Here is an 11,931-nt window from a genome sequence, read left to right on the forward strand (position 1 = left end):
CTTTGTGAAAATTGATTTAACACGTAACATATTACACAATCCTCTTAAAATCCATCCCATTAGGAATTATTTATCTACATTTATTAAATGACAATAAATAATAATTGTTATAAAAAATTAATTATATTTTGAATATTACCTTTGTTTGAGAGTGTTACGAAATCAGTGTAGCCCTTCTTTGTTGGGAGGCAACAAGTACAATTTCAACGCGAAAAGCAGCAGCAACATGGAGCCCGTTTGGTCGTTGCTCGACTGGCAGCGTTTTAATAGCTTTGAAATTCCAATGGCAGCTGTGGCGCCACCCGCCAGCCGCCATCCGCCAACGCGGAGCGCCCAAAATGAGCGAAAGAAATGGTAAGAAAGCGTGGTTAAAGGAGAGACGGATAGAGGTTGGCGCAAGGTGGAGCGGCAGGCGATGGCGTCAAAGTCGTCGAACATTTCGAAAAATTATTGAAAATTTTTTAATTTTTCTTCTTAAACGCGCGAGGCACGCGATGTTGCAGCAACAACATCAGCTGCAACGGCTGTTGCTGCTATTGTTGTTGTTTTTATTGATATTAGCTATGCATGCGCCCTGCCCGGCAGCAACTGCCATTTTGTTTATGACGGCGACGATGCAGCCAGCTGAGGAAGCATGCACCATGGGGCAAGGGCTGGTGCAAGTGCCGTGCCACGTTGGTGACAAAACTCGCACCACTCGCGTTTGGTGGCAGTGGCAGCTGCACCGGTTGCTTCCACCCCACCCCCTGCCCGCGCTGGCTGCCAATGCAACTTTATGCGCATTTTTGATGCTCACATTGGCGGCAATAAGTTTGTTGTTGTTGCAAGGAAGTTTGGCGCTGTGTGTGTGTGTGTGTGGCACATTCGCGGATTGTTGATAGGGTAATTGATAGCATCATGAGTGCTGAGTTAGCTGCGGTAAGAGCAGAATTTACACAGGACAACAAAAATTTGAAATTAGTTTCTTATAAAATAAAAAAAATATGATTAGTGCGTGTAAGATGTGAGATAGAAATATAACAAAATTAAAAATTATTAAAACTTGAAATGTTAAAAATTTTGGGGAGAAGTGAGAGAAAGGGAGGGAGAAAGAAAGAGAGAGACAGATAGATGAAGCGAGGGCAACCTTAAATCGTAGAAAATATTACAGGATACTATTAAATTGTTTTAAGTGAAAATTCTCCCAAGTTTATTAAAATATAAGTAATAAGTCTGATACCTGGCACCGATATTATTTCTGATAATACGAATAAATGTTTTTCCTAAGAAATTATTTGCTTTTTAAATGCAACAAGCCGCGAACAAGATTCCATTAGATGCACCAGGCTATGATATAGTGCATCTATACTTTTTATGAGTATTCTGAACTTAAGCTCTGCCCCTGCACACCCTGCAACGAGCATGCCCCCTGTCTGCACGTTGTGTATGCAGCCGTTTTGGCCCACGACTGGCAACCAATTTCATGGAAGCAGCGGCTTTGTTGGTATTTCTTCGTTTTTTATGATTGCCTGCCACAACTTTTTCGCCATCGATATTGGTGGCAGCGACTTTGGCAGCGCTGCTTGCGGTTGCAACTCCAACTTGCAACAACAAGAACAACAGCAACTCCGACTGCAACTGCTTTGTTGTTGTTTGTATGGATTTTGCACATCGTTTATCTAAGAGGACGGCAAACGTTGTTGGCTTTGCTGACGTTGTTGTCGCTGTTTTTGTTGTTATTGTTGTTGTTGTTGTTGCTGCGTCGCAGCTGCCGCTAGCGAACGGAAATGGCGTTAATGTTGCAACTGTAGCAGCAACAGCAGCAACAGCCAAACGGCCACAGCAGCTGCCAATGAGCGAGAACTTAATCTTGGGGATTTAACACTTTCGATATATCTTGGCCGGCGCTGTCTTGTGTGCTGCTGTTGCTGCTGCTGGGCGCTGCTCCTTTATGCTGCGTGCCCCATGCAGCAGCAGCCAGAGGAAATGTATTGGCGGCCATTATCGGTTCAGCTGCCATTTTTATGGGCAAGTTATGGGAATGAAACGCGTTGGGCTTTGGCTAAAGTTTCATCAGTCGTTTCTTTTAAGTGTTAAAATACATTTGGAAGTAACTGTACGTCTGTGTGTGTTTGGGAGTGTGTGTGTGTGTCTGTGTGTGTGTGTGTGTGTGTATATATATACAAGCTAACTTAAGTCTAAGTGAGCGAACCGGCATTCCTCTCAGATTCCCTCAGAGACCCGCAGTGCCCGCCTGCAGTGACGCGTACTGCTCCCCGCTGAGCTGTCGATAAACCCCATCGCGATTCAGATAGTATATGGGATCCTTTACCACCTCCAGATTATAGCCCTCCAGCGCCAGCTCGCGTTTCTTCAGCTTAAAGGTGGCCGTGCGCGGTATCTCGTCCAGCAGCCGGATGAACAGGGGTCGCGCATATGGCGGCAAACTGCCGCGTATCACAATGGACAGATAATCCATGTCCACCTTTTGTGTGGGATCCACAATGGCCGCCATGCCAGCCTTGCCCTCCACGTGGGGTATCTGCAACGGGAAACGATTCGTCAATGGAAGTTAGTTGAGCATATTTGAGCTCTGTAAATGCAATTTTATATGGATTCGATTTTGAGCAACAAAACATTCAGCTGCATAGCTGAATTTCATGTTTAAATATCACTGCAAAAGTAACTATGTAAGTGAAGATAAATTTAAATAAATTTTAAATTAACTTAGTTGAATTTTTAAAGTAAATTTGATGTAAGTGTAATGAAAACTACGTTGTTGCGAATTTATATTTTCATGTTTGCTTTAGTTGAATGCATCAGATAAAGACGAATGTAGACGAGCTTACGCCCAGTTAGGATCGTTAGATTAAATTACAAAAATTGTAAAGTATAATAATAAAGTAAAATAAGGGGTCGTAAGTATTTGCCAAAATGTCACCTGATGCAACACTTTTCGTTGCTCTGCATTCCTCAGGCACAAAAAAATGCTTTTGATCAGTCTGTTTATTTTTAAGTGACATTTCTTTGCCCAATTTTAGTTTATTTTGACTTACCTGCACGCCGTAGACGACGCAGTCGCTGAGCCCAATGCAGTTGGTGATGATGGCCTCCACCTCTTGGGTAGCAACGTTTTCGCCCCGCCAGCGGAAGGTGTCGCCGGTGCGATCCTTAAAGTAGAAATAGCCCAAGATATCACAGACGACCATATCGCCCGAGTTGAAGTAGCAATCGCCCTTGGTGTAGACATTGCGCAGCAGCTTCTGCTCGGAGGCCGCCTTGTCCGCGTAGCCATGGAAGGCGCTCACAGCACGCCGCGCATCCACCTTACCCACCAGGAGGCCCACCTCGCCAGGAGCGCAGCGAATGCAGTGACCCTTTGCGTTGCGCATCGCAGCGCAGTATCTGGACGGGATAGAGGCTGCGACCGAAGACTGGCACAAAGCCAATGGCGCCAATGCGATTCGTGATGTTGATCAGATTGGAATTGCCCTCGGTGGCGCCATAGATTTCGCCAATCTGCGGTATGCCGAAGCGCGAGACGAACTGCGTCCAGATCTGCGGCCGCAGCCCGTTGCCGTACATCAGCCGCAGCTGATGCAGCGGCTGCTGCGGGGCGTGTTTGTAGGGCGTGGCAAGTAGATAGCGACACAGCTCACCAATATACTGTGCCACGGTGCAGTTGTACTGGCAGCAGTCGCTCCAGAAATTCGAGGCGGAGAACTTCTTGCGCAGCACCACGGTGCACCCATTAAGCAGGGCATTGCCCACGCCCACAATTCCGCCAGCCGTGTGGTAAAGCGGCAGAGGATTATAAACAACATCGTCGCGATTCAGTCGCAGCATAAAGAAGGCGCCCGCGGACATGAACAGAAACCTCAGGTTTGTGATGACCGCCGCCTTGGGCAGGCCGGTGGTGCCGGAGGTATACACATACAGCAGCTTATCCCGGGCGTTGCTCGGCGGGTTGCGGCTAAGCGGCAGCGGGGCCTGTGCGGCCAAAGCGCTGGTCAGCTCGATGGCGCCTGGCAGCAGCTCGTGCTGTTCGACGTCCGTATACTGATAGATGGAGAGCTCAAGTGGCAGCAGCGTCTGGAGCACATCGCTCAGCTCGCTGCCCACAATCAGGGCGCAGGCCTTGGCCACGCGGATGCAGTGCAGCAGCGAATCGCCACGCAGATGCGAGTTTATCAGCGCCGTTATGACACCCAGCTGGCTCAGACCCAGCCAGATGCAGGTGTACTCCACCCGTGTCTCCATCAGCAGCGCCACGCAGTCGCCGCGCTGCAGGCCGCGCTGCTGGAAGTAGCCCGCCACCTGCTGGCTGAGCCGCAGCGCCTGCGCAAAGCTCAGACGACGCTCGTCCATTATAAAGCAGATCTTTTCCGGCTGCCGTCGCGCCTGCTCCTCAAAGCAATGCGCCACGGTGCAACCTTTGCGATCCTTGCGCAGCAGATAAAAGTTGAGGGCAACAAAACGATGAAGTGCGCTACAAAGTAAATGAAAAATAATCTTATTAGAAAAATATACCAAACCCTTAAACAAAGAGGTTTAATTGGGATCAGACGAAAGCATTTAGCCCTTTTGGCTGCAACTTTTGTTGAAATATGTGGCCTTCGCCCAAACAACCCTTCCGTATACTTCGAACCTGCATGCTCATTTTTACAATGCCGAAATGACAGAACAGTCATATTATTCGCAATGGTTGTCTCAAAAACACTTGTATTTATAACAACATTATGTATGCCTTAAGAGTCAAGTACTCGTACCTTTAAAAAACGTACTATATTAAGCAACGGGCTCAGTGTCAAACTTCATAAATAGTATTTTTATGGAGCTGTGCAAATAAGAGATATGGATATCATAAATGTCAATTTGGACAAAATTACTAAGAATATCAAATCAATGATACGATTTGGGCAATATCCAAATTTATTTCCTAAGGCCCAATATGTCAGAATCATGCTCTGACCATATCTATCCTTTTATACACAATTAGGGGAAACAGCCAAATCTAGTTCTGTCCTAGAAAATATTCGAAAATTAGGAAAATAGATAAATAGAACAAATACGTAGATAAATATATCAGCGGATTACTTTGATTTACATTCCACGGATTTATTCTATCTGCACCTATCACATAATATTTTTTCATAGATTTTTATAATAGATCTTTTGTCGTTTACCGATACAAACTAATATTTTTCTATTGTTTACCTCTTACCTGGATAAGAACACTAAAAAGTCGTAATGTCTTTCCTGTTAGATTTTATGAGCTCATTTCATATGTTCTACTAAGTATATACAATATACTGATCCGCTCAGCTCATTCACCATAACATGTTAACATTGAGCAATATTCGAGCCATAGAATTGTAAGCTAAATATTTATATGATACACAATGGCATATGATACTCTAATCTAATCCGAGCGACTTCACACATTATCTGACTGCCTCGAAATAGCTGTACTAAGTTTAATTAGACTATGGAGACTTATCTAAGTGGGTAATCGATCATTTTGCAGTATTTTATGAGTTTGATTTTCCATTTCACAATTTTCTATAAATATTTGTCGACTACTCACATGATATCCCTGTGACAAGTCATAACCAGCGCAAAGACATTTGTGGGATTGCGCAGCATTAGGGCCAAGAGGGCGCCAAGTGTTAGACTGGCCAAGGCGCTATCGTAGCAGAAGAGGCCAAAGATGATACTGCCCACCAGCAGGATTCCGAGCCGGGTGGCCAGCTTCTGTTTTATATTGAGCTCCAGCAGTATCTCCATTGCCTTCTCGTCCTCCTTCAGATCTCGATGCGGCTTACACTCGCTCACTTTTAAATAAATATTTCATTATTATATATGTGTATATAAATATACGAACTGGCAGCTTTATGAAATCTAACTCGATATTGTTTTGACAGACGTACTCCGCCTTGCAACGCCCGAATGACACTGACTGAGTAACCCCCCCGTAACATACACACACGCACATGTATCCATCCAATTTCTTATCAGCCCGCCCTGATATTGTTTTCAGCGCCAAGCATTACAGAAATGTGGAACCCATGCGCACTATCAACATTATGAGTAACTAAAAGCGTTTAGGCACTGCCATAGAAAGGCCCACAGATTTCTGGGTGCGGTTTACAATGACGGGTCTAGAGTTAAGATAATCAAACTGAGCTTGTTGTAAAGTGTATGAAGTCTAGGTGTGAAATATTATATGGACTAAAGTGAAACTTACAAATAAGGGACGAGGCTATACTTGAAGAATTAAGATAAAAGTAAAGTAAGTATATATAATAATAGTGCATAAGTGCATAAATATAAATAAGTTCTTAGGTGATAATAAATGTTTTATAAATAAATAAAAAATTATACCCCAATAAACTGAGCCTGTTGTAAAGTGTAATAGTCTAGGTGTGAAATGTTATATGGACTAAAGTGAAGCTTACCAATAAGGGACGAGGCTATACTTGAAGAATTAAAATAATAGTAAAATAAATATATATAATAGTAAGTACATAAATATAAATAAGTTCTTAAGTGAAAATAATTGTTTTATAAACAAATAAGAAAGCACCACAATCAATTTATAGTATTAAATGTTTTTTAGTGTAATAATATAATAAACAGCTGGCATTTGCATGGATATTAAATTCATTTTATGTTAATGTTCAACTTATTTAATAACTGAATGAAAATATATTTGAACTGGATTTATAACTTTTAGCATAACTTTTAATATCTGTAAAACCTTTCTATTTAAGAATAACTTTTAATATAGTTTTATTTCTCTATGAAGCAGTATCTGAAACTCTCTTGCCGAGCATGAGCTAATTTCTATATAGACATTAAAGCTCCATATTTTTTAATTAATTAATTAATTTGATTAGTCCGCGTTTTTTAAACAAGAACAATTAGCATTGTAAAGCATTGTAACTTTGTGACATTAGTTGAGCTTTAATCATGTTCAGTCACGCTTCTGATCGTTAGGAATATATATTACATAGTTACTTAAATTAATGGGCATACACACTGCCAACTAGGTAAGTATTGACTCTCTTGCTAGCCCCGAGCATGTGTGTGGTATGACAGTTATACCATTTGCACACGAATTGTGGAGCAGAGCTAGAATTCTAGTTTTTACAGTCGCATGACGCAAGTGATATTTATTTTTCAATTGATCTATAGCGAATTGTTGAAACCAAACATAATTGAATAACAACTGTTCATTGACAAACCATTTCCAATGAACGTGATTTTATATACTCTTGCAGAAGGTATCATCGATTTGCCATCAAACTTGCAACAATTGGCCAAAGAGTGTTTGCTTTGATGAAATGACCTTTAAGAATCTTTGAGAATAGATTAAATATTTGATAGAATTTCTTTATTAAGGTATATTTCCCCTCGGCACGTTCACAATCTTAGATCCTGATCTATAAACCAAGTACAATCTTGCTAATAGCTAATAGCTTTGGGGTAAATTAACTTTACTTTTATTATGGAAAATTTTGAGAGCAATAAACAGTAGACGTATTGGCGTTAATCTAGCCGAGAGCACTTAGCGATAGGCCCAACCTCACAATGTTCTGAACCAGCCCCGGACCAAACAGCTGATATCGCAGTCGCAGTGGCAGACGTAGACGCAGACGCGGTCTGGCCTCATGCTTAAAGTGCTTATCAAACAAAAACAAAACAGAATACTATAAAAAATAGGAAAAAAAACAGCTGTGAGTACATATGTATGTGATTTTTGATAACGTTGAACAATGGCTTAACAAAGATGCAATGGGTATAGGTGGATGTACGTATAATAGAGAGATTATATTTAATCATATATTAAAACAAACTTTGTTGCTAAGCTGGAAAATGAATAATGCAGCAAATCGATTAAATATTAATGGATTTTTATAAAGCAGCGAATTATAAACAAGGTCAACATTAATTCCAATTCGCTGTACACAAGGGTTAAGGGCTATCAAGTGACAACAACAATATCAACAAAAACAACAACAGAATGAGACAACGGTAAAAGCAACAGGCGCCTGACAAAGTTCATTGCTACTGCGGAGATGCCATATATGTGTGGCAGAGACTGCACAGTGGGCCAGAAATTCATTTGAGTGTGTAAATTTGAATCTATATAAATAATTATATATGTTAAATGTTGTTCTATGTATATAAACTTAAAGTTGCTAAGCTGTGTTTTAAATAGTTAATAATGTTGTATATAATTATATATATAATCTACTACATAATAATTATATAAATAGAATAATAAATTAAATGTAGAACTATTTCTTAGCTAAAGAACTAATTAAAGAGTTTTTGAAATTTATTATGTACTAATTATTAAGTATTAAGTTTTTAAAGTTAAGTATGTAAGTATTATTGAGTAAAGATTGATGAATGTGCAGTCAAAATAAAAAGTTGTGAATTGCCCATTATCTTGTCATGAGTTTACCTGAACTTATTGAATGAATAAAAAATATGTAAATAATGATAATTGAAATTAGTTCATGCGAGTCTTGATTCTACAGATAAGCATACTAAAGCTTATAACCTAGTTTACTGATATTATTAAAATAAGCATGTTTTTGTTTGTTAATATTAATAACTATATAAACAGATAGTGAGCAGAAATTAATTTTTTTTGAGCAATGTTTATTAACGTTTTCTATGGTCTGTCGAATCTATTGAAAATGTCATTCATTTATTTAGACTCTAATACTACTGTGCGCTGTGCCGCTTAACATGCGCGTCGTATATGAATATGAATGTGTTTTTCTTCTTTTTTTTTATAATGGACATGTATGTATATGCAAATGTGTGTGCGTGTGTGTCTTGGCATCTATGGCAGGAACCCGGGACCTTGACTTATTTCGTATGCAACACACAAAACATTAAACGGTTCTACACACGCACTCCGCCACTTGGTTCACTTGGCTAACTTGGCTAACAACTGAGATTTGGTTGACTTGGCTCGTTTGTGGCTCGTATGTAAATAACTGATTGTCGATTACGTGGGTCTGACACTGACTTTGGCATCGATTTGCTGGCATTGCACTGCACATATTCAGCCCGTCGGCTGTCAATCAAGCGTCCAATTCACTTTTTAACTCTGGCCTGGCAAATGCAGCGCTCAGGTTTCTAAATTTTCAAGTTCTTCTCGTTATCGCATGATACATCAATTGACATACTTTTTGCGCAATACTCGTCTCGGCAACAGCAACAGCAACAAACACAACAACACGCACAGCGAACGGAACAACGAAACGTTCTAATCGACAGCAACAACTAACAACAACTGAGCGATTTCTGAGCGGCCCCATCGCGATGCCGGTTCTATTTATTTACCAGCCAGTAAGACCAGCTGGCTGAGAATATTGCGCAGCGAGCGGGAGCGTAAGACCCCGCCGAGAGAGTGTTTGAAATAATTAGAGATCTTCTCTGCACAGAAAACGGGTTCGGTTCAAAGTAAAGTAGAGAGTATTTCTGCTTTGCTTTTATCTGGTAAATAAATAATTGAAGTTTAAATTGAATTACTGATATAAGTTGTATAAAAAATATTATATTATTATTAAACAGCTGTGTTGTTTGGTGAATAAATTATTGTGATATAAATTAATTAAGTAATATAGGTTATTTTAATAATTCCAAATATTAATTAAATAGCTTTATTATGAAAACAAATTTAAGTAATTTAAAATAATATTAAGAGTCTTAATTCTTAAGTCCATCGGAAATATTATAATATAATTATTATTTTAAGAGTGAGTTTCTTGCATAGCACTAATTCAGTAATCCAGATAACTATTGCATACTTTAAGTCAGAGACCTTTAAAAAATACTCGCAATATTTGTGTAGTATTTTTTCTGGTTCATGACAATCTAGGAGCAGAGATATAATATAATAATAATATATAAGATATAATAAATATAATTTACACTCTAGTTTATTGCAGTCCTCTAAGGATATTTATTTTGTAAAAATAATAAATTATAAATATCTCGATGGCAGAACAACCTTCATCAATTGACAATCAATAACTTTGGAGCTTTGAATATTACTTGTTGTTTGGCTTTAAGAAAGATTAAAAATGGAAGAAAGGAATAAAGAGACTTATAATCTTGTGGGTAAGACATATAGAATCTATAAAAATTTGCATTCACAAGGATAAACAATTGCGTGACTTATTTATTTAATTGCTAGATAACCCTAGAGATAATTTTAATGTAAGTTAACTAATTTATTCATATCGAGCTCTCAATAACATATTTATTGACGCTGTTAGCGCACATTAACGCATTGCTAACGCGAATTCAGAGAACAAAATATTCTTATTTTTAATTAAACACATTTGCCCCATAGCCAAAATATAAAGGCAAAAGAAAAAACAATTTGCAGCACAAAAAAAATGTCGATGCCAAAATAAATTAACATAAAGCCGGTCGCCAGCAGTCACAGTGGCAGCTGCGCAGTCGGCGTCGTCGTCGTCGGGGCGTAGCTGTCAAATGCCGGCAGGCAAACATATAAAAAATATATGTGCATACTTTCAGGCGGCGCGTATAAAAAATGTGCGCACACTTTTTGGCAGCTTTTTGAGTTATAGACGGTGAGCGAGAGAAGCCTTACACGTGTCGGTGTGTGTGAGCAGTTAGTTTGGATGCGAGCGTGTGTGTGTCTCTGTGTGTGTGTGTGCGCGCCTGTAATTGACACATGTTACGCGCACAAAAGCGGCAACGGCAACTTGCGCTCTAACTGCGCCCATGTTTGAACCTTGCCCCTACGCACGCCCGCCCAGCGCCGTTAAATCGTTATTATCGACAATGGCGCCGCCAAAAACACACACACACATACACTCTCATATACGCGCGGGGCACGCACATGTTATTCACTGCTGCTGCTGCACAGCCTTCAAATGCAGGCAACCTCAGTCAACTTTGTTTGTAGCCGGCAAAAACAAAAACACACGCACGCGTCACACACACATGCACATACTCGAGGGAGAGAGAGAGAGAGAGAGAAAGCGCCTTGCTTGCTGATAACGTGAACGTCAGCTGTGTGGCACTTTTGTGGCTCAAGGGGGTGACTGTTAGGGGGGCACGGGCACACGTGAGTCCCGTACTGGGCTTTGTGGCTGGAGTCGTGCGCAGGCAAGCGTCAAACGTTTGTACCTTGCCCCATTGGCCCCCAGGCGACAACATACGCTGCTCCTCCTCTCCCTCTTCACCATCTCACTCTCTACTCCATCTCCTTCTCCCTCTCTCTCTCCCTCTCTCTCTCTCTCTCGCTTAGTTGCTGCTGTGTTTGGCATTTGTTTGTGTTGTCAACAAAAGTTTCTTTGAAATCAGTAACAGATGTCGATTGAAATGGCACAATTGCTGTCCGCGTCGCTGCCAGCGTCGACAGCGACTGCGACCGCGACTTGGACTGGGACTGGGACTCTGTGAGCAGCTGGCGGCTGTTGTTGCTGCTGCTGGTGGGCGCTGCCACCGCTGCTGGCTGCCACTTATGATGAATATTTTTATGCCAGACACAGACCAAGGCGCCGAGGCAAACCCCGCTTTGGCCAGACATCGCTAGTTGCCAGCATTTTAATTAAAATTCTCGTTCAAGTTGCACGTTTTTAATGTTAATGCAATTTACCCAATTGAAGCCAAAGACAATACAAAGGCCAAGCAACAGACGCCAAGCGGCCCTTATTGTCTTAATCGTCAATAATACATTTCCAATAGGGTATACTCACAAGCGATGGGCCGAGACATGCCGATTTTAAGCACAATTAAAAATATTATAACTAGCTTCAAGTCGGCAACTAAACAAATTTGCACAACGTGCAGATACCCTGTTTGCATATGTGCCAGGCAGACAAAACAATAAAATACTTATTTTTTAATTTAAGTGAAGACTCTCGAACATTTATTGACTTATGCGTTTTG

At 40.7% G+C, this 11,931-nt stretch overlaps 1 protein-coding gene across 1 annotated transcript; it reads right to left on the reverse strand.

The window, feature by feature from the left end:
* Positions 1-2,036: 2,036 nt before the first annotated feature.
* Positions 2,037-9,314, reverse strand: Fatp3 (Fatty acid transport protein 3). Its single transcript, XM_064681928.1, is given in 5 exon segments — positions 2,037-2,521; positions 3,036-3,369; positions 3,371-4,468; positions 5,567-5,813; positions 9,189-9,314. Coding segments are annotated over 5 exon segments (1,989 nt in total). The 5' UTR covers positions 9,190-9,314; the 3' UTR covers positions 2,037-2,212.
* Between the last annotated feature and the right edge of the window lie 2,617 nt (positions 9,315-11,931).

This window comes from Drosophila montana, unplaced genomic scaffold, assembly GCF_035044405.1.
Source record: "Drosophila montana isolate Dmon_TW-CO22-7 unplaced genomic scaffold, ASM3504440v1 contig_2438_1, whole genome shotgun sequence".
NCBI lineage: Eukaryota > Metazoa > Arthropoda > Insecta > Diptera > Drosophilidae > Drosophila > Drosophila montana.